Source organism: Sceloporus occidentalis, unplaced genomic scaffold (assembly GCF_023333645.1).
Source record: "Sceloporus occidentalis isolate IW3139 unplaced genomic scaffold, rSceOcc1.0.p SCAF_3, whole genome shotgun sequence".
NCBI lineage: Eukaryota > Metazoa > Chordata > Lepidosauria > Squamata > Phrynosomatidae > Sceloporus > Sceloporus occidentalis.
The window spans coordinates 174,003,184-174,027,521 of record NW_028316983.1 but is presented as its reverse complement, the minus strand read 5'-3'; the positions used below and the strand labels follow the sequence as shown (position 1 = coordinate 174,027,521).

At 39.4% G+C, this 24,338-nt stretch overlaps 1 protein-coding gene across 6 annotated transcripts in view; it reads right to left on the bottom strand.

Moving 5' to 3' along the window:
* Nucleotides 1–24,338, bottom strand: part of ZNF516 (zinc finger protein 516) — a 139,986-nt gene that overhangs the window by 21,431 nt on the left and 94,217 nt on the right. For 3 of the 6 annotated variants that reach the window (XM_089516918.1, XM_089516917.1, XM_089516919.1), the window contains exon 3: nt 7,067–8,539. In XM_089516918.1, the coding sequence (XP_089373044.1) occupies nt 7,067–8,539 (1,473 nt within the window). Of the gene's footprint in view, nt 1–1,699; nt 2,215–3,360; nt 3,465–7,066; nt 8,540–24,338 lie in introns of those variants that run through there. The other 3 variants (XM_089516920.1, XR_016280580.1, XR_016280581.1) reach the window with 3 other exon arrangements.

Below are 24,338 nucleotides of genomic sequence, written 5' to 3'. Positions count from 1 at the left end.
TTTGCTCTTTAAAATAAGTGATGTATTATTAATGCCTTCTAAAGAGGAGGAATGAACATGCTGGATGTAAAACAGTGTGTGGCGGAATTCCACCTGGTGCAGGGGACAATGTTCAGATCCTGGGCTCCTTCAGGGATCACACAGACTGTCTAAAAATGAAAAATAAAGTTGGAATAGCCCTCCTTTGATTTTGAAACAAATAGGTATTTTGGATGTTAAACCATGGGGTGGGGGGAGCTGTAACCTGTTAGGGTCTGAGAAAGACAATTCACCTTTATTCTGGGCCAGTTTGGGGAAAATCTGGGTACGTTTTGGGAGGTTAAATGAGATCTGAAGCACACACTTTGCCCATCATATAATCTACAAAAAGGAATTGGAGAAGATCCCACATAGTGGCCATTTTGAGTCTGCTAGCCCTGCTATGTACTTTTCACTTCCTTTTCTTCTAAGGAAATGGCAAGTTGGTACAATGTGACTTTTTCCTCTGCAACAATTGTATCCAACGAATATTGTAATCATTATATCTCCACTCAGATGACAGCAGCTGTTCATTACTTCAAGGGAAAAATCAGTGATTGGGCTCTTTTATGGCATATACACCAAACTGAAACCCTGTCTGTGAAGAAAACACTCAGAAAAGATGTTTGTGATGCAAAATGTTATGTGGTAATTTTTTTTTAAAAAAATGAATGCAAACATTGAATTCTGCTCCAAATTTGAAATCTATGAGGCCATTTTGCTATCTATATAAAGGGCATCTTGTGAGTGTCATCTAAAATGTGTTTTGGCATACACATCCAGGAAAGTTAATTCTTAAAGATGGTCGGCAACTTTCAGAGTGCTGGAAACATTCTCAGATACCTGCTCCTTGAATTATTCTCTTTCACTTTAGCCTGGGGAACCACTGGGTTCTGTGAAGGTTTTCCAATGCTCCTTAATAAGAAAGATCAATAGTGGCTGATAAGATACCTGTCCCAGTGCAGTCTATGTGCTGTTCAGTGGACAGAGGTGAGAAGCAAGGTGTATCTAGTGCCTTACCTGGGCTAAAAGCTGAGTTAAGTGTTTGGTGTATAACACTTGATGATAAGAAGTTCACCAAAGACATGACTTCTAAAAGCAATGGCGCATGTGCATGTGCCCCATTGTTTCCTATAGGGCGTAAGCATATGCGATTTCCCCTTATGCCAGGGGATCCGGAACAGATCCCCTGCGTAAGAGGATGCCCCACTGTAATCCTCTTGTCATTCCACTTTTTCAGATCCTTTCAAAATGCCCCAGTTTTAATCTCTTCCTCCCACTTTCCCCCTTTGTCTTCAGCTTACTTCAGTTGGTACACATAGAGTTTAAAGTGTAAAAATAGTGTACATTCATTTAGCTCGGCACAGAAAAGAAGAGAGGAAGGAAGGAATCTTGTAGGTTCTGGCAAAAGCAAATTTTTGCAGCCCCTCCTAACTTGTGTGTTCTTCCTCACAGATAACGTTTACCATGTTGACCTTACTCTGATGTTGCTTGGCTACATATGTCACAATTGTCATTTGAGAAATAACAGAGGGTATACAGGTATATGAAGTGCTAACCACATGAAATGTGCAATATAAATGCTAGGTATTATCCTTTCTGAACATATACTTTTCCCTTTCATGAATTCTCCCTTTTCTATAGGCAGAGGTAGAGGCAGAAATAAGCTTGTATACCACACCTGTACAACTTGACAGTAGGTAAGGGCCAAAATTAAAATAGGCTAAAACTCATCGATCTGCAAATAGGTTTTAATTAAATATTAATTAATTAATATTGTTAATATTCCATCTTCCTCTCCTCAGGAGAAGGCCGAGTGACAGAGGAGCCTTGAACCTTGCAGGGTGAGCATTCTCCCTTCTTCCTCCACATGGCCCTCTACACAGAAGGAGGCCAAGCAGTGAAGGAGCCTTGAAGTCATTCCACATCCTCCACCTCCTCATAGCCTGCCCAAAAAAGTCTGGCGGGACATATGTGGTCCCGGGTCATATGTTGCGCAGGCCTGTTGTATACAGTTTGTCCCTCTTGCCAAAGAAACAGCTTCTTTCTGTGAAATGATGATGCTCTTTTCCTCCCATAGCCTTCCTACTCCCAAAATATTCTCCAGACCCTCAAAATCAGGACCAGTTGGCGAGACACAAGAATCTGCATAGGGGAGAAAAGGGGCAAAGTTCCCTTGTGTGAATAGCAGCACAACTGGATTTTGCCCCAGGAAATAGACACTATTAACATACTTAATATTAACAACTGCTTATAAAAGCAATCTGCTTAATAACACAACACTTCCTATCAGATTTCTCTCGTGATGTATGTTTGACATGTGGGGGATTGTATGTGGGGGGGATTGTATGATTAGACTGTAAATATATCCTGAGAGTATGCTTTGCCAACAATTTAACAACATTCATATTTAGCATTCTGAGGTCTTTATACCAAGGGTTTTATCCAATACTATTTCTGTAGAGTTCCCTCTCAGGATAAACTATATTATATTAAGAGAGTGTATATAAATATTAGTCACTTTTATTTACATAAATTTCAATTTCTCATCACACAGACAAATTCATGTGAATCCAAAAGAGGTAATTACCATGCTACCAGTGTCACATTTAATACCATGATAGCTGTAAATAACATTAATAGCAAAATGGAGGGGTGAGAGAATAACCTCTACAGATTTGAGGTGGGTTTTTGTTGTTTTTAAAGATATTCTTAAGCAAGCATCAAGCTAGAGAATGCCTGACATAATACAAATGCTAATAGCTTTCACTGATATCCTGGCAGTACTTGTAAGTATTTCTCCAAGGGATTCAAATATCACTGTGTTACTAGAAGGAAACAAAACTGTGCACTTGTCTCCTGAGAACAGGGAGACAATTTAAAATGTAAAAGCCAAAGCTTCACACCTTCCCCAGTTCCACAACATATTAAAGCATTCATAAGGGAATGTTCTAGTGAGTCTACTGGGACCAATAAAGATCTACTGCAAAGAAGAAATATACTGAATATTCAAAACTAGAAGATGAACAATAGTAGTGTGTGTGTGTGTGTGTGTGTGAGAGAGAGAGAGAGAGAGAGAGAGAGAGATGCAAAACAAGGTGATCTAAACAGGGTTGCCCAACCCTGGCAAATACAATAATTCTTAATTCTTAATAATTTCAGTCTGGGTTATAAAGAATTATAATCACTGAACTATTCCACTGAACGGAATAATTCTGATAACAAAATTAGAACAATTGCTATACAAACAAACGCTAACTGTTTACACCAGCACACGATTCAATATGGAGATCAGAAAAAGAAATTAAAGACAAGACAACACAAAGGCAGTATTCTGAATACCTAGGATTTATTTTCTGGTTTGACAAAAGCAGTCAGTGTTCGGGATGCAATGCATACATGAGAATTTGAGAATGCGATGCAAATGGAAAATAACCTAATAAGAACTATTTTCAAAAGAGAGAGAGAGAGAGAGAAATTAAGCTCTTATCCATTTAACTTGTTCTTAACATTTTTGCTCTAAACATTTGACTGCCATAAGTGTGGAGATTCACGTAGAGTTACATATATGATGGAAAACCTATCCTGCCTGCATAATTTTCCCACTTTGCTTTTGTATTAAATTCTCCATTCCTTATTACTGAACAAGTGTTCTGAATTTTTATTCTAGATGGATGGTCCAAATGCACCCTTTGACTCTTCCATTCTGATGTCTAACACAAAGGGAAGGGAAGTGGTGTTTGCAACAGCTGACATCTCCCTGCTACAGGAAACCAATATTCAATTTCAGAAACAGAGCTACCCTAACTTTTATGATTACATCAACATCATAATATCAGAGAAGTTTGCTGATGGAGCCAACTTCCCTAGCAGTCTTTTCCATCTCTATTACCCTTCTTTGCTTCTGTTTCTTGGAGCACACACCTTAATGCACTTCTGTTCTCCAGATACCTTTCGTTTCCATGTATAAATGAAGGTCAGTGGGACTGTGTAGGTAGGAATATTTCTGAAGGGGTATTGTTACATATAGCTTTCTAACAGTCAGTAACACATTTTTTATTTTATTTTAGCCAGCATGAAATGACAACTATATTTATATTTGGTTAAGAGAATATGAGAGCCAGCATAGTGTAGTAGTCTGAACATTGGACTGTAACTCTGAAGACCGGGGTTCAAATCCCTGCTCAGCCATGGAAACCCACTGGGTAACCTTGGGAAAGTCAATAGCAATAGCAATAGCAAGTACATTTCTATACTGCTTATCAGTGCACTTAAGCACTCCCTAAGCGGTTTACAATGCGTAAGCTAATTGCCCCCAACAAGCTGGGTACTCATTTTAGCGGCATCGGAAGGATGCAAGGCTGAGTCGACCCTGAGCCCCTGGCTGGTACTGAACTCACAACCTTGTGGTTTGTGAGTGAGTGGCTGTAGTACATGCTCTCAGCCTCAGAGAAAGGCAAAGGCAAACCTTCTCTGAACAAATCTTGCCAAAATAACCTGTGATACGTTCACCTGAGAGTCATCATAAGTCAGAAATGACTTGACTGCACACTACAAGAGAATATGCAATGAAAAGTGGTAGGAATTTTTAAAAAGATACCAAGATAATGAACAAAATGACACTGACTTTACTATCATACCCTTCAACTGCTCTGAATTGGCAGTTAATCCTTTGGTGTTCCACTTTTACAGCTCCTTTAAAATGCCCCAGTTTCTCTCTCCTACTCCCACTTTCCCTCTTTCTCATCTGCTTATTTCAGTTACTGCAAAAAAATTAAGCTGCAAAAGTAGCTTGCACTCAATTAACTCAACATGAAGGAAAGGAGAGGAGGGGATGAATCTTGACCTGTATGCTCAGGCAAAAGAAAAATGCTGCAGCCTCTCCTAGCTTGTCTGTTCTTCCTCATTAATAACTTTTTTGTCATCTTGACCATACTCTGTTGTTGCTAACCATCTGTGAAACTTTGGGAGATACGTAGTATTAGTTAATTTACACTAACAACAAATATAAGGCAACAATTTGGAGGACTGACTATCCACTTCCCTTTTACAGAGTCTTTTGTATGTGTATCAATTAACCTTTATTTCTGACAACTGGTTTGTTTAACATTTTAATGGGACAGCTTATCCATCTAAGTTAATTCAGAGTTTCATGTCACTATCACCTCTCTCTACCACTTATTGGGCTGATACTGTGTCACTTTCACTATTAAATTTATAGCTGCCTTGATAGCTAACAAAATACTGCTGTGTATAAATTTTTACAACTTTCCTTGTATACAGTGGATAAAGTCTACAGCTTGCAGTAGAGTCACAATAAAGCATAAAGATGGTACAAACTTGGTAGAAGAGATGAATTTGTAAGGTACAAGAACAAGGCTCAAATAACATCCCTTCAATTTCTTAATCTCGAAGTTTCTAACTTAAATCCTTCACAAGGATACAAAAACAGGCAATATTGCACTGACTCAGCCAGCAAACTTGGTTCTAATAGATCTGAAAACCCAATAAATTTCCAAGCGGTTGTGAGAAAGAGTCTAGTGCAACTGATTTCTCCACCTGAAAGACTATCCATGATCCACTGGCTTCATCTTATGGTTGCCTACAATCTGTACTCAATGTTTCACAATCAACCATACACCCTTAAGCTCTTGCAACAAAGCTTCTTTCAACAAGAGCATTTCCCCACCCCAAAAATAACAGTTACTAACTAACTTATAATTTTCCCCTTTTGGATTGAAGGCAAAGAAAACTATCTTCCTCTTAGAAGGCAACAATGATAACTACATGACTCCAGTATCTTCCCTCCACCCCCATCCCAATTTTAAAAACCTTCAAAAGTTTCTAGGCCTTTCCGTTGGGCGAATAAAGGCAAACTCTGGAATTTGTCTTATGGACAACATGGCTTCCCATGAATTTATACACAGATGAAACTTCTGCAAAATCTCCCAGGTATCATACTGTCTAAAAGAGATGTTTATTGAACACATACTAAAGAGGACAGGATGTCAGCCTGATCTAGCACTTGACTGTGGCTTCAGTTTCAAGAATGCAAAACTAAGGCTGAAATCCTGCATGTCTCAGCAGTGTAGTTCTGTTTGCAGACCTACACCAGGCAGAGCCATATATCACCAACACCCCAGACTTACTGTGGCGGGATACAAACCGCCATATAGTACGTATAGGATACGTACTAGGGTTAGGAAGGGGCGGTGCTTCCGCACCCCCTAACCCTAGTACGTATCCTATACGTACAAGATGGCGGCGCCCCTTCTACATGGGCGCCGCCATCTTTACGTACTGGACGCATAGCGTCCAGACGTGTCGCGGCGCCTATGATGTCGCGAGTCCGCGCCAGGCGCCTCGTGACGTCATAGAGGCGCCGCAAGAAGAAGCTCCGAAATGGAGCTTCTTTTTTGCTCCGCGCGGGAGCCGCGCGGTTTGACTGCTGCAGCTCCCGCGCGGAGCAAACGGCGGCGGCGGGGAAGCGCCGCAAAGCGGCGGTTTGTATCCCGCCTGTAAATCTCTGAAGTCCTCCCCACTCCCACAACATGGCTGTGGGAGAGCAGCAGGATGAGAGATGTATCTAGTTATGTCTCTGCAGCCAGATGCAAAATAATTGCATCAGCACTAAGATCCACTAGCGTCCTCAGAAGGTCTCAGTGCTGCTGTGATCATTCTGTATCTGGGAGCATAACAAGTCCTGCCCATTTCCCATTGAGGTGTGGAATGGGCATGTGGGCTTCAGAGGCTGTATGATGATAAGTCTGGTGGCAGGCTTTCTGGATGCTGCAGAGGAAAGGAAGTAATACCAACCCCTGCAGTGCCCCAAGAAGGACATAGATAGTCATAAGGGAAACTTACACATGTGTATGCCACTAACATGATGCTAGTCTACATATGTCTAACTGCACCAGTGTGGGATAGTTAAGGAAATCAAGTAAGCTAGTCAAATATAGTCATTAACACAATCGTTTCAAGTACCCTATAATATTAACAACACTCACTAATTAAAATATACCAGAAAGTCAGTCCTTGGGATTCTTACCAGCATGGTCCAGTACAGGGCTATTGGCACCCCATGTTTGATAGAGAGTAGCAAGTTCCTTTGGAATGGAGGTCTTAAAGATGTTTAAAATATCTAAATGCTTCTCATGCCCCTCAGATGGTGGCTCCTGTTTGGTGGAATGTACAGTTGGAGGTGGACCTGCTGCATTACTCTGAGGTTGAGGTTGTGTCAAAGGACTTGTTCTGGATCCTGTTGTACAATTTGTCATTGCCCTCATGTCATTTTCTCTCTTGGTATTAGGTTCTTGCTGAGGCACTGTCAAATCTTCTTGAATAATGTATGGCTCAGTTTTACATGGAGGGTGGTACTGAGGTGGAGAGAAAAATTTGGCTTTCCCTGGATCTGATGTGCAATGCTTGCTTAAAGGAGAAAACCCAGCACTCATCTGGGGAAGTGCATATTTCTCTGTTTGTTTGCTGTTGGAGACCTGTGAAATGGGCTTAGCTACAACGGTCTGGGAAGGTGTGGGACATCTAGTAATGCTTCCTGCTTGCATCAACTTGGAGTTCACTTCATATTTTGCTTTCAATTGGGGCTGTTGGGCTACAGTGCTATATTGTTCATGGGTGTGGTTGAGTTTGAGCTGCTTGTATCCATCAGTTTCTGAAGATTGTGGTCCACAACTACCAGTGGATGGTACATCTTTAGAGACAGTCCCAGGCTTAACAGTTATACCAACACCTGAGGAATTTATCTTAGATCCTGCCATTCCACTTGGCACCTGAGTACGTGTAAATCTGGCTATAGGTAAAGGCTGGCATTCTTTACCACCAAGTACAGGAGGGGGTCCAGTGCGCCCACTTCTTGTCATAAAAACTGCATTATTTTTTATATTCTTGAATCCATTTTGAAGAACCCAAGGAGGAGCTACAGAGTTACAACTGACCTTGTGCCAAATTCTTTTGTGCATCCACAGGACTTCTGGGTAATATGTCTTATGACTGCAGTAAGGACATGGGTGGATGATTAAAGCAGCCTGCAGAGTTGAGGTAAAATTCGTATTGCATGAATCAGCCCTAGATGACTTCTCACTTAGATCTAATGGGGTCTCCTCTGGTATATCACTATCTTTATTGACTGTAGAATGCTCATGCGTATTAGGAGAATTCTTTTTAGAGTGCTTGTCCTGAATCTCCAGAGAAGTTTGCAAATCCGGTCTCACATAAGAACATGTCTGGCTGATACTAGAAGGAGATTCAACAGTCTTACTGGAGCAAGGGGAATCACAACTTTGTTGAAACATCAGTCTCTTTGAATCTAGGGAACATTTGTCATCCAAGTATTTTGGAAAGGGCTCTTTGATTTTGTTTTCTGGTGTAGATGGTGCAGTTGGCCTCTCCAGTTTAGATTCACTGGCATTTTTTTCTCTTGAAATATTTCTTCGATGGTTGAACTGTAAAGTTGCCACAGGGACAGTTTCTTCAGAAAAAGCACAAAGGTATGGTTTTTTACCTGTAGAGAATACATGAGAACATGATTATTATAATGACAAGATACTAGGTTACCAAGCCAAGCAGGAAAACTATATCTGGATACGTTGCACAAAGCACATTAATGCATGATTGTTGGGCTGGGGAACTTGTAGCTTTCCAAATAAGAGTAAATAGCATTCCCATCAGCCTTAGCCATCATAACCAATGGTGAAGGATGAATGGTATTGTTGAACCACACATAAAGTTGTTCTCAACTCTTGAGGTTGTGATATACTTGAACACAGAAGTCCCTTGCCCAACAAGTTTACCATCTTTTACTCAAGGAACTGTCCCCATTGAATACAATGTGGAATCTCATTTGTACATGTTCTCCGTGAGGACAGCAGCATACTGAGATTGAATAATTGTAAAATTACAAAGATTTAAGTGACACAAACCAACAGTGAAATTTAGATATTGCATGTGCATGTTGTTACAAACATATACAGTTGACCCGCAACTTTTGTGGTGGTTAGGGGTGCAGCCCCCCCCCCCCCCGGTGAAAGTGGGGGGAAATGCAAATATAGGACTGCCTTTTTTTTTTTTTTACCTGAGACAACACTTTTCCAGGCATCTACCAGTCCTCCAGTGAAACTTATGGTCAGTGTCCAGCACAGATTGACCATAAAACCACACTGGAAGACCTACAGATGCCTAGAAAGAACATATTTTTAGATGGCAAGGGCAAATACTGTAATCTGCAAATAATCAAATCCACAAATGCTCAACTTGCAAATGTGGAGGGATGACGTTATCTGATAATAAATGACAAGAGTGGCAATCATGTAGCCTTCCAGATGTTATTCGAATGCAACTGCAACTCCAACATCCCTGGGACTTCCATCTCAACAAAATCTGGAGAGTCGCATGATTAGCACTCCTGGTCTATGTTAATCTATGAAAATTAATGTCTAGAGATTGAAGGCCTATCACACAATCTTTTTTTGGATGCACATTTTGCTGTGACAGGTGTACTGTGTTGATAAATAGGACACAGATGCATGTCGACAGCAATTTTTGCAACCAAAACTATATATTCTGATACAATTGTGATTATGAAAATCTCTGCAAAGGGAATCAAAGTGTACTTCAGGTTCAAATAGTATTTTCTGTGCATGATTTGTTATTTTCAAAACATACTTGTTACAGCTCAATCATTGGGGTCAGCCACAATTTTTTTTAACTAAGACATTCTATATGGTGGAAGTTTTTTTCTTCTTTTCTTTAAAAGGGTAAAAAATAAACAGACACAAATGGTAATAATAAGGATTCCAAGTGAAGGGATGACTAAATGATTTGACTAAACTATTGTTCTAGTAATAATGTATGGACAACAAGGTTGCTTTGGTCTTGAATCTTGCAGGACTAAGAAACTACTGTGACTGTCATTACATCAAAAAACAATAAAATATGTTAATTCAGCACACATTTTGGCTGTACCACTATGACTGTGAAAATCTCTACAAAGGACATCAAAGAGTGATTCAGGTTCAAACAGTATTTTCTGTATGGGAACACAGGACAATTAATCCAGAGAAGGGTCAGTTAAATATGGCAATATGAGCCAGTCCTGACTTTCCACCTTTGCACCTCTGTTCTGCTATTGTATTGTCACAGGTTCCCTTTTGGCATGGAGAACAGAGCAAAACATACATAGCATTCTCAGAAGCTATATTTTGAGCATCAATTTGCTCAAGCTGTTACTGGTCTGCAGTGCAAATGCTCTGGCCTAGAGGCAGTATAGTGTGGATACTTCAGGGTAATTTTGCAAGAAAACTATGTATTTCTAAGAACAGATGCTGCAGCTCCGACATAATATAAAAAGCAATACAGAATCAGTGACTACTGATAACGTTACCAGATAAGAACCTTCATTTCAAATAAATTAATTAAATCAACTGTAAAAAAAACTAAGAGGACACAGCAACAAAACTTGGTACTGTTTCTATGTACGTAAATAGCCAGGTGTTACTCATGTTGTTCTGGAATAGAATATAGAATTTTAATGAGCATCCTTCAATTTGAACTCTGCCTCGTGGGGTTTTTTTTCCTGATAGAAACTGGCACATCTAGTTTTACTTTAATGGCTGAACTGTATATTAAGCAACTTCAGTACATATGGACATTCAGTTTTATAGCTGAGCTTATTGAATTAACACACCTAAATTGTATAGTCCCAATCATTTTCTCTCTTACAATCCAAAAAAACATAAAAATAACTAAACTGTGGACAAACAAAACTACAGACAGGGCAGTTAAAGCAACATGGGCTGGGGGTATGATTTAGAAGCCTTAGGATAAGTTTTAAAAACATCTGTTTTCATATGTGCAAACCTTTCATCCTTCTCACAAAGCATACCTCTGGCATAAAACATTAACTTTTTAGCATTCATTTAGTGTATATATTTTACTGACTTGTGGTTCACAGGTCAGTCAATCTGCAAGTAATGACCAGGATATTTACTAAATATTTATCTGTCATCTCAGGACTACCCATTGAGGTAGAGTAGATTGCAACTACTATTTTCCATATCTGCATTTCCTCTCAGCAACAATTCCGAAAGCAAGCATTTTGGAAAGTCAAACACATCACTGTTGCTTAGTATAACTTTGGTACCACAGGCAGTGTTCCAACCCTGCCAAATCCGATCTGTTCTAGGCTGAATTTTCAACAAAAACAATGTCTCAGCTTCAATTCAATTTGGCCTCAGCTCCTGTTCAGGCAAACAGCCTTGAGCCTTTGTTTAATTCTGAGTAATTAGCTTAAAAATAACCCATAGATTTGCTGTCTAACGAGGTTGAATACTCACTCCGTTAAGATCATTTTCTTTTCAAATTCTCAATGGGACGTGGCCCTTTGTATTTAAAGTGTTTTTCCTGCTTTACAAGAAGTTAAGGCTTTGTGAAAGCACATGGCCCAACGTGACTAGTTAAATCTACACTTTGGATCAAAAGAGCTGTGTAGTATTGTGAAATCTGATACTGTACATTTTTTTTCCAAAACGCACTCGTCATAGGTCAAATTTTGGGTTGTTCACAAATAAATTCTAAGTTTTTCCTATGATGTTCCTTGCAGTGCAATTTGTTTCCTTTAAAGGATAAACAATAAACAGTAGCAAATCATAATAATAAAAGATTCCAAGTCCAGAAGTGACAGAATGCTTTGACTAAACTATTATCCTAGTAATAAAGGCTAGACAACAGGCTTGCTATAGTTTAAAGTTTGAGTCTTGCAGGGCTAAGAAACTAATCACCTGCCTCTCTCTCTCTCTCTCTCTCTCTCTCCATATATATATATATATATATATATATATATATATATATCAGCATATGTTTCTAATGTTCTTAAATTTAATGCTAAGCAAAGATAATAGTGGATTGTATTGTTTATTTATTTATTGAATCAACAAAAGGTCTTCCAGAATAGCTTATACATAGTTAATTGGACAGTTCCATGCCTTCGAGCTTATAATTTAAATAAGAAAGGACACACAAGGAAAGAGGGATGGTATGGGTGTGGTGGTTTGAGCATTGGACTATGACTCTGGAGACCAAATTTTGAATCCCTACTTGGCCATGGAAACTACTGGGTGATCTTGGGCAAGTCACTCTCTCTCAGCTTCAGAGAAAGACAAGGGCAAATCTCATCTGAACAAACTCTGTCAAGAAAACCTGAGCAGCAGAGGAGGCTTGAAATTGGTTCCACATCCGCGAGGGCCACCTGAAATCCTCTGGCAGGCCACATGTTGTACAGGCCTGTGTTAAGGCAAAGGGCATTCGAAATACATGCAAAATCAATATTTTATCTTTAAAGCATTTGGCAATGAAGACTTAATTTTTTTGTCTTGGTTCCTTTATATTCTCTGTCTATATTGCCTTATTTGACATGAACACTTCAAATATATATATATTTTTAAATAGTCACAGCTGTACCTTCCAAAATACTCAATAACTACTCTGTTTATAAGATATGTTGTTGTTGTTGTTGTTGTTGTTGTTGTTGTTGTGTGCCTTCAAGTCATTTCCGACTTATGGAGACCTAAGATGACCCTATCGAGTGTGTAACTCGCCCAAGGTAAAAAATAAAGGGAAAAGTTTTTACAAAAGCAAGTGAAAGCAGGTAAACACACACACACACGCACACACACACAATTCCACTCTTCCTCCATTAGTTAAGAAGATTCCTTCCTTCTTTTTCCAAAGCATTAAATTAGAGATTGTGACTGTTTGAAGGGTCATGCAGTGAGTTTCATGGGTGAGCAAGCATTTGAACAGGCTTCAGTCCTGATGTGACATTTTTTTCTACTTGGCAGCACCAGCTAACTGCATTGGAAACATAGGTGGGCATGCCAGCCATCCTTTCTCTTTTTTTCTCATTTATGTAGTGTACAGGCTAGGTGAAGGCATGGCATGACTGGGCAACTGGCAAAGGACCACACCACATCACTAGGAGGACTGATAAGGAATTTCCTGGACCTGCTCCTTTTTGCAACCTGATGGCTGCCCTGCCTCTCACAAAACCTAGACAAAGACTGCATCTGCAATGCAGAAATAATGCAATTTGACACAACTTTAACTGCCTTGGCTCCGTGCTTGTAATTTTGTGAGCTATTTAGCCTTTTCTGTCACAGAGCTCTGGTATCACAACTGACTACAAATCCTGACTACAAAAACTGACTACACTGAGCCATGGCACTTAAAGAGGTGTCAAATTGCATTATTTCTGCAGTGCAGAGGCAGCCAAAGAAATAACTATGTTAGTCTGGATCAGGATGCAATCTTGTAGGGCCTTTGAGACTGAGAGAAAGAAAGATGCTGATGGTGTAAGCAGGCCTAAACAATGGTGGTGATGACAAGTTGAAGCAGTTCATGCCACTGTCTGCTTTCTCACTGGCTCTCTGCTCATTGCCCCTCTGCCTGAAAAAAGGAGTCAGTGTGGTACAGTTGTTTGAGCATTGGAATACAAGTCTGTGAGACCTGCCATTGGCTGACCTTGGCGAAGTCACACTCTCTCAGAAGATGGCAATGCCAAATTCTCCTCTGAACAAATCTTTCCAAGAAAATCCTGTGGTAGATTTGCCTTTGGGCAGTGATGGCAAACCTTTTCAAGGCTGAGTGTCCCAACTAAAGCTTTTCCTGGCACCAGGTATTACCCGGTGCTGGAGGTGGGGGGACTTCTTTTCCGACCTGGAGAGGCAGATGGAGCCTGAGAAAGATCTGGGAGGAGGCAAAACAGGCATGCACATCTGTTCCACCTTCTCTCTGCTGGATGACAGGCCAAATGGTGTCGCGGGCCATCTCTGGCATGTGTGCCATAGGTTCACCATCATGGCCTTAGGGTCAGACATAAAAGCACACTACAGCAACAACAACTGAAAAGAGAAAAAGCAGCAGCAGGTTATAAATTCACTGAAGGAAAGTATCCTATTGAGAAGGACTTGTTCATAGGCCCTCAAAAACCTGGAGCTGGCACTGAAAGAGTCATTTTGCCACCATTCTTGATGGATGGAGGCCTTTTATTTATTCCTTCAGTTTTCCCTGTACAGTCTACAGAGCACAACACCCCACAATATTTTCTGCTGCATTTAGCCCAGACCACTCACACAAGGCAAACAAACTGCTTTGTGTTAAAATAAGAATGAGGAACAGACAACTAGTTTTTATTGTCTTTTATAGCTAGAATATTCCTAACAGGAATAACGATGGCCCACAATTGTCTGGGCTGGCAGTTTTTTAGCTAGTATGAAAATAATTGCTCTTCTTATTCAATTAATGACAAGTGCCACTTCCAGCACATACCATGCCATGGGACAGAAGGGCTGAGACAGCATGCATTGGCTTCTGACAATCTCTGCATACCACATAAATATTCAGCCCCTTTTCTTCTCGGTAGCTGGATAACATGTAGAGAAAGCTTGCAAGTGGAAATATTAGTCTTACACTTTTATAGTTAAAATGTTCACACTTTAGCTCAGGCAACTTACTTTGGAAAGTTCTACAGTTAGAAATGTCCTAATACTTTACAAGCCTCAGCCTCCCATTCCCTAAGTCCCACAGCTCGTCCTTGATGTCAGGAAGTTGCTGGAGGTGCTTCTGAGTATAATTTTTTAATGAACTGTTTTAAGTGTGCCCCTGGTAATAATACTAAAGAGTTCTCTTTATTGACCAATCAAGAGACCTACTTCAGGAAAGACTTGATAACAGCATTGCACAGCTGCCAGGAGGGAATATTGTTTCAGCTAAGAGAATGTGGGACTTTAAAATATGTGAGGATACAGGAAAAGTTCCAATTATAGACTGATAAGAAATTATGTCTTGCAAGGGACATAAATCCAGAGGGATGTGGCAGGAGCCACCTTTACTTCCCAAAGTCCTCACTTCAGCACTTTGAAAGTTAAGCACCTAGGCTGTGATATGACATCCACATCTAATCAATGGGGTGGGGTCCCTGTGCGACCTCAGTTAGATGCTTCTGAAACTGGCCCACTATTGCCAATCTGGACCAGTCTGCTGAATACCAGTCTCAAAACTAAGTTAAAATCTGGACATTTGAAGTTCTGTGTTTCCCACTGATTATCACTGCAGGTACAAAAATGGGTATAACTTTATAATTGTCAAAACTGGAACAGACTAAAACAGGCCTGCACAATATACAGCCGGAGGCCACATGTGGCCCACCAAAGGGTTTTGGATGGCCCATGAAGATGTGAAATCATATCAGTACTCCTCTGCTGCTAAGTCTCTTCCTAAGGAGAGAGCCAAGTGGTGGAGAGGAAGAAAGGGCAAATGCTTGCTCTGCAAGGCTCCTCTGCCACTTGACCTCCTCTGAGGAGACAGCCATGTGGTGGAGGAGAAGGCTAGGCAAGGCTCCACCACCACTTGGCTTTTTCCTGAGGAGAGGGTCAGGAAGAGGAGGATGGAATTAATATTAATTAGTTCTAATTAATAATTAGTTCTAATTAATATTAATATTATTTATCTATCTCTTAGATTTAGAGGAAATTTGCAGGCTTAATAATCTGTTTGGAAGAAACTGTTTCTATGCACAAATAAGTTCATGGGACCTTGAGCAAAAGCAGCAATTGCCTTTTGAGGGTATCCAAACATGACAGAATCTCCGTATGTTCTTTCTGGACCAAAATTACAGAGAGCATAGGAGATCATCCTAAATAACAAGCCTGTGAAGTTTCAAAAGGAAAGCTGCAGCAGTTTATTCAGGAACTCAATCTAATTTCCTGTTCCCTCTATTGTTTTTCAGTTTTTGCAAGAAAATGGCACGTGTCACAGATTTTGTGTCCTTAGGCCACAAAGCTACAATGTTTTGGAATGACAGGCCCTAGTAATTTCTTCTGTACCTTGTCCACAAAAAGATACTGCTATTGTAACAGAAAATGCACAGCCAAAGTGACCTTGATAATTCAGTCCTATACATGCCTAGTAAGTGCTCCTAGTACCACCAACTCCAGTTCACTTTACACCCAGATATATGGGTACAGAATTGCAAACTTAACATCTGACACTTTCCCTGAAACCCTGTTTAGTCAAGGGAGTTAAGGACCAACTGATGAACCAAGCGAAGGACTCATATATGCAGTGAAAGTATATGTACAGATATTTAACTGCAATATCACAGAGAACCCTTGGGATGTTTCAGTACATATGCTCCTCCGGGTGATTTCCTAGCCATCAAACAAGCACAGCATTTGGTTATTATATTTTACTGCTGGACTTCTTGCTCTGTTGTGATTGTTAATGCTGCCTTCAAAGTTTTTATTGGCAGCATAATATTAAAATAAGAGAGAGAGTTCAATGGATTAGAAAACCTGGTTAATTTTTATATGAATCCTTTTTTAAAAAATGTAAAACATATGAGATTAATTTCAGTACTTCTTAGTGCTTGCTGCAGGCTGCTTCATAATAGCTGTAGTAGAGTCACCAGCAGGTCCATCCCCTTCTCTACATCCTCATCCTTCCAAACTTTTGGGACCCAAACTGCACCAAGGCTCAGTGGAAGGAAATGGTCAGTGTGGGGAAACACTGAGCTGCTCTGGGATTGCTATCTCAGACATCAGTGAGCATAGTACTGCAGTATTAGTACTTTATGGTGTTTCTTATTAACTTTCCCAGTTCTGTTCCCACCTTCCTCACTTGGCCTAGATGGTTGAAGTCACAGGACAGTTTCTTTTGTTGGTCTCAGGTGCATATGGATTGCACTACTTGATTCTTTTTCTTTTCAAATTCTTGATTTCATTTCTTTCCCTGTTTTATCCTTTCATCTCCTTCTCCTTGCAACTCCTGGCCAGATGTTTTCTCCTTCCCTTCTCATTTCTCATCTAGTTCTATTCATCTTCATCTTCTTCCTACTCTTCTTCCTGCCTTACCCCTCAGTCCCTCTTTCTTCTGCTTTCTCCCAGTTCTCCTGCCTATTGATGTCTTTCTCTCTGTGTCCCTCTTCCATACTGGTTAGCCCACATAGGGTGCATCTACACTGTAGACATAATGCAATTTGACACCACTTTAAGTGTGGTAGCTCCATCCTATGGAATTATGGGATTTGTAGTTTTACAAGTCTTTGGCTTTCTCTGCTAAAGAGTGCAGGTGCCTCACAAAACTGCAAATCCCAAGATTCTGTAGGATGAAGCCATGGCAGTTTAGGTAGTGTCAAAGTGCATTTTTTTCTACAGTATAGGTGCAATGTAGATGTGTGTAAATCCACGAATTACTAGGTTTTTCTAGCTATGGTGATGTTTCCCCCCAGTTAGCAGAACCTCAAAATAAAGGTTTTGGTTTAAATACTCCAGTATGAAACAACAACTTTAACACGTAGCTTGAAGAGGAGGAGGAGGAGGATCAATATATACTAGGGGTGTAATTCTTTGCTAATTTTGTTCTCAAAGGAAGCAACAATTTTTTTTAGTAATTTTCTTCTTGCTAGGAAAAGTTAATGAAAACTGCATAGTTTACAATTACTATTTGCAGTCTGAGATTTATTCTGAGCAAAATTTTCACACAGTTGTTTTGCACAGAAAACAGCATTATTTCTAGTGCAGGAAACAGCATTTTGATTTCTGTGCAAAACAACCATGTGCAAATTAAAATATGTTCCCAGCTAAATGCATAGAGTATGTTCACAACTAAGCAATTTTCTGCAGAGGAAATTACATTTTTGTGCAAAATTTTGCATAGAATCAGTCCAGGATTTGTCTGGTCAAGTTACTCTAACATTCCCCCCCAGTATTTTCAAATATTCCTATATCAAAAAGCCAAATTGAATTATGAAGTTTAAAATGCCCAAGTGAAGAAAACTGTAATAGAGAAAGGTTTATATGAGACTGGACCTGATAGAAACTATTTTATCCTCCCCTGCCACCACCACAACACAGCACAACACAGACCACCGAAGACTACCATCCTAGTAGTCCATACTCAACACCAAGGGAATCAAGTCTTTCTCCCCCTCTGACTTGCACTGACATCTTCCAAGATACTAAAAACCATGCAAATTCACCTGATGACCTTGGGCAAGTCACATGCTCTCAGCTTCAGGGGAAGGTAATGGCAATCCCCCTCTGAAGAAACTCACCAAGAAAACCCCACGATAGGGTTGCCTTAGGGCCGCCATATATTCTTGAAACATCTTGAAGGCACACAACAACAACAGTGGCATAGTTTTAATGAGTTACTAGCCCTCTGATGCACATTTATAGACACAGGAGGCTGAGAGGAGGAGGGGAGAACTACTGATTCTGCCAAAAGCATTAGAATCAATTAAAAGCAAGTTGTTAGCTCCTAGAATAACAGGCATCTTAAAATATGAGTATTTTTAAATAAAATAGTGTATGCAATGTGCAATGATGAAGAGCTTTACTTCTGTAATGAATTTTGTACCTTTTCTTCCCTTCCTCCAGAGTGGAAGGTGAGTTTGTGTTTGAACTTCAGACAGGAAATTGAGTCTTGAAAAGGCAGAGACAAGGGAAAGAGAGGGAAGAATATGCACACCTGCAGTTACATTAAGCAGCACAGGATTAAGGGTTTCATATTCCACCTAGCTTTTCTGGTTGTATGCAATGTAGCTTTGAGGGTGTCTTGATCTGTACTTTTCAATTTCTAGCCATATATGGATAAAACTCCCTATCATGTTGTACATAATAGTATGTAGAAATCTCGGGAGCTTTCCAATGTTGGTAAACTGGTTGAGTCTCCCTTATCTAAAATGATTGGGACTAGAGGTGTTTTGGATTTAGGAGTTTTTTTTGGAGTTTGGAAAATCTGCATTGATATGAGATATTTTAGAGATGGGATCCAAGTCTAAACACAAAATTAATTTATGTTTCATACACACATCAGACACACAGTCTGAAGACAATTTTATATAGTTAGTCCTCTGCTGGCACAGATTCTTCAGCTATGGATTCAACTAGCTTCGATCCATCGGGAGAGGCAAGGAAACATAAATAAATAAATATTATTATTATTATTATTATTATTATTATTATTATTATCTACACCTTGATATATTCAAAAATATATAAATTCCAAAAAGCAAACTGATTTTGCCACTTTATTTAAAGGACACCATTTTACTATACCATTGCGTATAATAGGACTTGAGCATCCTCAAATTTTGACATTCATGGGGGTTCCAGGAACCAAATCCCATGGATACCAAGGGCCCATTGTACAATGTTTTTAGATAATTTTGTGTATGAAATGAAATTATGTAGACTGAACCATCAGAAAACAAAGGTATCACTATCTCAACCACCCATGAAAACAGTTTTGGATTTTTGGAATATTTCAGATTTCATAATTCTGGATTAAGAGAGACTCAACATCTACCAGTCTTTGAAAATCTTGCCATAGGAGCTGTCCAAATGACCTACTGTACTAGTAAATTCTACCTAAATTGAATAAACACTCCAAAAAGTTGCATTGTCCTTCCCTTTTGTTCCCAGTGTCTTCCATTTTCTCTTTTGTGAACCAGCTTAAAAAAAAACAAACTAAGCCAACCAACAATAACTGTGTGTGGCATTTTTTAAAAAGCCAAGTGTTTTCAAGGCCTACTAGAAACAGTCCTGTGACAGTCTTGCTAAAACTGGCAAAGACATCAGCCATTTACTGGCAAATCTAATAAACTCTTTTAAGAGTCAATGGGACAACAAATCTATGAAAGAATCCTCCTTGAACAAGAAAGCAGGAGAGGTGCAAAAGCCTATAGGCCTCTCATTCAGCTTAATAATAGTGCTTTTAAATTTTGACTGGATTTTAAAGTTCACAAAAGGAAACAAGCATTCAGTACTTCTTAATACTTTAGAAATCTCACAGTGAAAGAATGTGTCTCAAAGATATGAACAAACAACTTTGTCTTTAAAAAGGGGGACATGTTTTCCTCTGATCCATAAAGGACTTAATTTCTTTAAAAGTAGGGGGAGGGCTTAACCCAAAGAATCTAGATCACTGGAAGAATGAATAAAGCGTAAAGAGGGAGTGGGGAGGGGGGATATACCAATCAATACCCAAATGTCAGAACAGATTTATTTTGAAAGTAAGGAAGCTTCCTCCTACATGACAGAAAAATAAGCTAGAGGACATTCATTCCAAAAAGCCTCTATCCTGAATTTTTTTTAATAACAAGGCCATTAAGGTTTTATGCCACAGAGGTACATACACTTACTCGGGAGTAACCCCACTGAACTCAGAAGGACTTTTATTAGAGTAGATATGCATAGGCCTGTCATTGTATCAATGACATAAGGAACAGAACTCAATTCCTATTCTCAGATCCCTTGCAAAAAAGAAATGCAAGCCGCTTTTTAAAGTATTATATGCAAGATTGATTCTCCAGTGCACTGGCAAGTCATAGTGACATACAACACACCATCATTTGAACAGATGGAGAAAGCTGCTGTTTAACGCTGTACAGATCTTTCAGTTTTTTGATCACATGAAAGATTTTTCCTCCCAAAGATTTTCTTTAAGAACAAGTGTGGAAAAACTGGCAATATAGAAGGGATGAAGGAAATGCTGAAAAACACTGCCACAGCCTGGCTCAATGTGGAAGTTCTCCCTGTTTTTTGGATAAAAAGGGAGAAAATGCAATACTTTCCCCACCTTTATCCTAGCTGTAGACAGTGAAAGGTACATGCTTTACTTTCATACCCCACTCTGTTCTAGCCTTGTAGGTTTTATAGGACATGAGTGCAACCATGTCCTATTAATACTGACCCTGACTACCAATGGTTTTCTAGACCTATTTGGTGATTCCAACTATTGAATCCAGTGCTTTTGTTTCTGCAAAGCATCTTACTGCTCTATAACTGAGTTATGACCCTTCACCGTCAGACCTAGATGAAAACCATCTGCCCTGTAGCAGGATCATGTATCAGGAACTGGAATCCACTGTTACTGTACTTTATTTTAATAAGAGGTGGGAGGGCACTGATGGTGCATTTAAACATTTAAATTAAAACGGAACAAACTTTTTGCTGTCTTTTTTGTGATGATTCCATTTTATTTATTTTTTATTTAAGTCAAGGCATTCATTCACCACCTCTCATCCCACCAGGTCCCTGTGGCATTGTGTAACAATAAAAAACACTTTAAAACCATTTAATAAATAATTAAATAAACCAATTAAAAACAGTCCAAGCTCCTCCTTTAAAAATAGTTAGGAACAGCTCTAAAACCAGACCAACAGTTTAAAAAACAGCCAGTGTAAATGCAACTTCAGCATATTTCCAAAATGTTATTTTGGGAGTGGATTAAAAATAACTGATTTTAATACAGTGTCAATGCATCATGCTACATATTTCTTTTCCAAATTATTGACTAAGGAATAATGTGCTGTTTCATAAAATAACAGTTCCATGCTCTTGAATTGTTTCTTTGATGGCAACCAAATCTGCCTATCCTGAAATGAAGCTGTTATCTTATTATGTGCCCCTATGAACCATCAATGTTTTATATAGTGGCATATTTGTTCTCAGATGAGGATGAGTGCCTATCATGCCAAGCTGTGCTCTTTGCAAGTTCAGCAAAGAAAGTCTGTGCAGGCTTCAAAATAAATTACTGGTGGACTGTGAAGGAGAGGTGAACAAGCTAACAGCAGCAAGGGTGAGCAAAGTATGGTCCTGGGTCTGCCTTAGAAGTTGTTTTTGCTCTAGCTTCTCCAGACCATCTTTTTTCCTGGTTAAGCAAAAGGTGACTTGTTTTCTTCTGACAGCTTACAGGAGAAGTGGTTCACAGGATCCCATTACGTTTATATGACATCACAGTAACAACAACAAAAGCTTTTTATCAAAACATGAAATGGACTTCCAGCACCTTCATATGTGTGTGTTTGTGCGTTCGTTCGTGGAGGAAAGTACTGCGCAATGGCAGGAGAAGATCAGGGCCACAGATGCACCAAATGCACCCCAAACTCCTGAAGTAAACAGACATTATCTGAAGTTATTATTAAGAGTGTATTTTAGCAATGCTTTGCACTTTAAATGAAAATTAGGAAACTTAATTGCTCATATTTTTTTCATCTCCATTGTAGATACATGTGCTTTTTTTATTGGCATTATATACAATAAATATTCATCATGCAACAACCAGAGAGACAGGCCACAATCACACTAGATTAGCGAATACTCCATTATTTAAAAAAGAAAAAGAAATGTGGGGGGAAGTTTTAAGCTATTATATTAAGCATGTCATGCTCACTTAGTACAGTGTCTTAGGCTGGGTGAAATTTCTAACTAGTCAAAATGACAGAACATGTGCAAGGAACCAACATATATTTTCCCAAGAACAATGTAGTTATTCTTAACTATTTTTAATTATGTATTTTTGTGTGAATTTTTTATCTTGCATCTTTTAATGGATTTTGTTGTAAACGGTTTTAATTCTATGGCTTGTTTAATTTTATTTTAACAATGTTCTTGATCTGCCCACCTTTCCTGTAGCTGGCCAGATCTCTTTAGGCTCTCTGATTACCTGCCTGAGTATCTCTAACATTTAAATGGTAACTCATATACTATCCTATTGGGTAAACAGCCTTTTTTTAAATTAGCCAAATCAGAAATGTAATATCCACCATATCTGGAGAATAAGCAAATCATACTAGGTAATTAATTTAAGGAGCTTTACATAAATTATGTTATGTGCTCTGAGTACTGTGGGCTCTTCCAAATGACTATGACTGCAGTAAATCCAGTTGTAAAATGTAGTTATATGCTATTAGACTTTATTTTTCAAAATCTACAGTTCATCTGGGGAAAAAAGAATTTTGAACTGTAGATCCTGACAAAAGGAGCTGTTGCTGTTCTCTGAAATTATGGTTTACATTCAGGTAGCTATCATGTATGCTGTGGGAGGTGGGCATGCTTACAATGTTGCTGCTAGAAAAGACGTAAGTTGACTCTTCCAAACTCACACTGTAACTAGATTCAGGTCCTGTGCAGACCGGCCTTCAAGACCGACGCACACCCCAACTCTGCCCCTAGGGCGACGTGACACCACACGCTGCTCCACATGGCATCATGGAGCTCCTCTGGTGCTGCATCCACACGAAACAGCACCAAATAAGCTCTTTAAAGCTGTGTGCTGCGGCTATCATGCCATGCGGTTGCTGTGGTGCCAATCTGAATGTAAAAGGGGCAGTGGGGCTCTCTCCACAGCCCCTCAGTTTCTTTACACGTTTTGGTTCTTCCAAATGACAATTCAGGTTTGCTTTGTTTCTATTTCAGTTTCAGAATCCACGTGTATCCATTGAGATGAAGTGGTATGCTTTAAAAGCCAGCAAAGAAGTGGTATTGCACCTCCCTCTATTGAGAACACTGCATTTAAAGTTTTGTCTGTCACCTTACATGCTGCTTAGCATGAACTACCAGGCTTCAGTATAGTGTGTGTTTGTGCCTTCAAGTTACCTGTTGACTTATGGTGACCCCATGAACATCAAAGGTGGGACTAGAACATTGGGAGATCAGGGTTCAAATCTCCGACCAGCCATGGAAATACATGAGTTTTATATGTTTTACTTTGGTCTTTGTACAGGTTGAGCATCCCTTATCTGGAAATACGAAATCCAAAAACATCTAAAACCTGAAGCTTTTTGCCACCAGCCACCTGCATCCATCTGTCAAGAAAACCCAGTGATAGACTTGCCTTAGGATCACCATAAGTCAGAAATGTCTCAAAAGATGTACAACAACAACCAGATTTCAAATGAAGTGCAGTATCTTTATAAGTTAGTCCTGATTACTCCAGCTTCCCCCCCCCCCCCATTTCATAATCTATTTAGAGAGAAAAAAATTCAATATATTATTGTTGCTTTTTGAAATTTGGGTCCCAGAATTCTTGTCATCTTTTTGTAAGTTAGCCAGATATGTAGTAGTAGACACCAATCTATCTTGTACCAACTCCTGTTCCAGAACTGTACTTCCTAAAAACTTAAATAAGAAGACCGTCTTGCAGATGGGAAAGAGTGGGTGTCCCTTATGAGAACAGAAAGTCTTCAAGCAGCAACACAAGTGTTTTGACAAATTCTAATTGCATAAAATAAGTAGAAAGTTAGTTACTGCCCATTAATTAAATTTCAAAATCTTGTTATCTATGTCTGTCAAAACTTGTCAGCCTATGCTTGTAGCACAAGCTGAATGGTGTAGATTCTGGTCTCCTGTGTGCTGTTAGTGAGTTTTTCAAACAGACAAAAATGCTATCTTGTAACTGTCAGGATTGTTGTGTCATTGGAGTGAGCTGGAACTCAGTAGATACATCTGATAGTTTCTAAAATG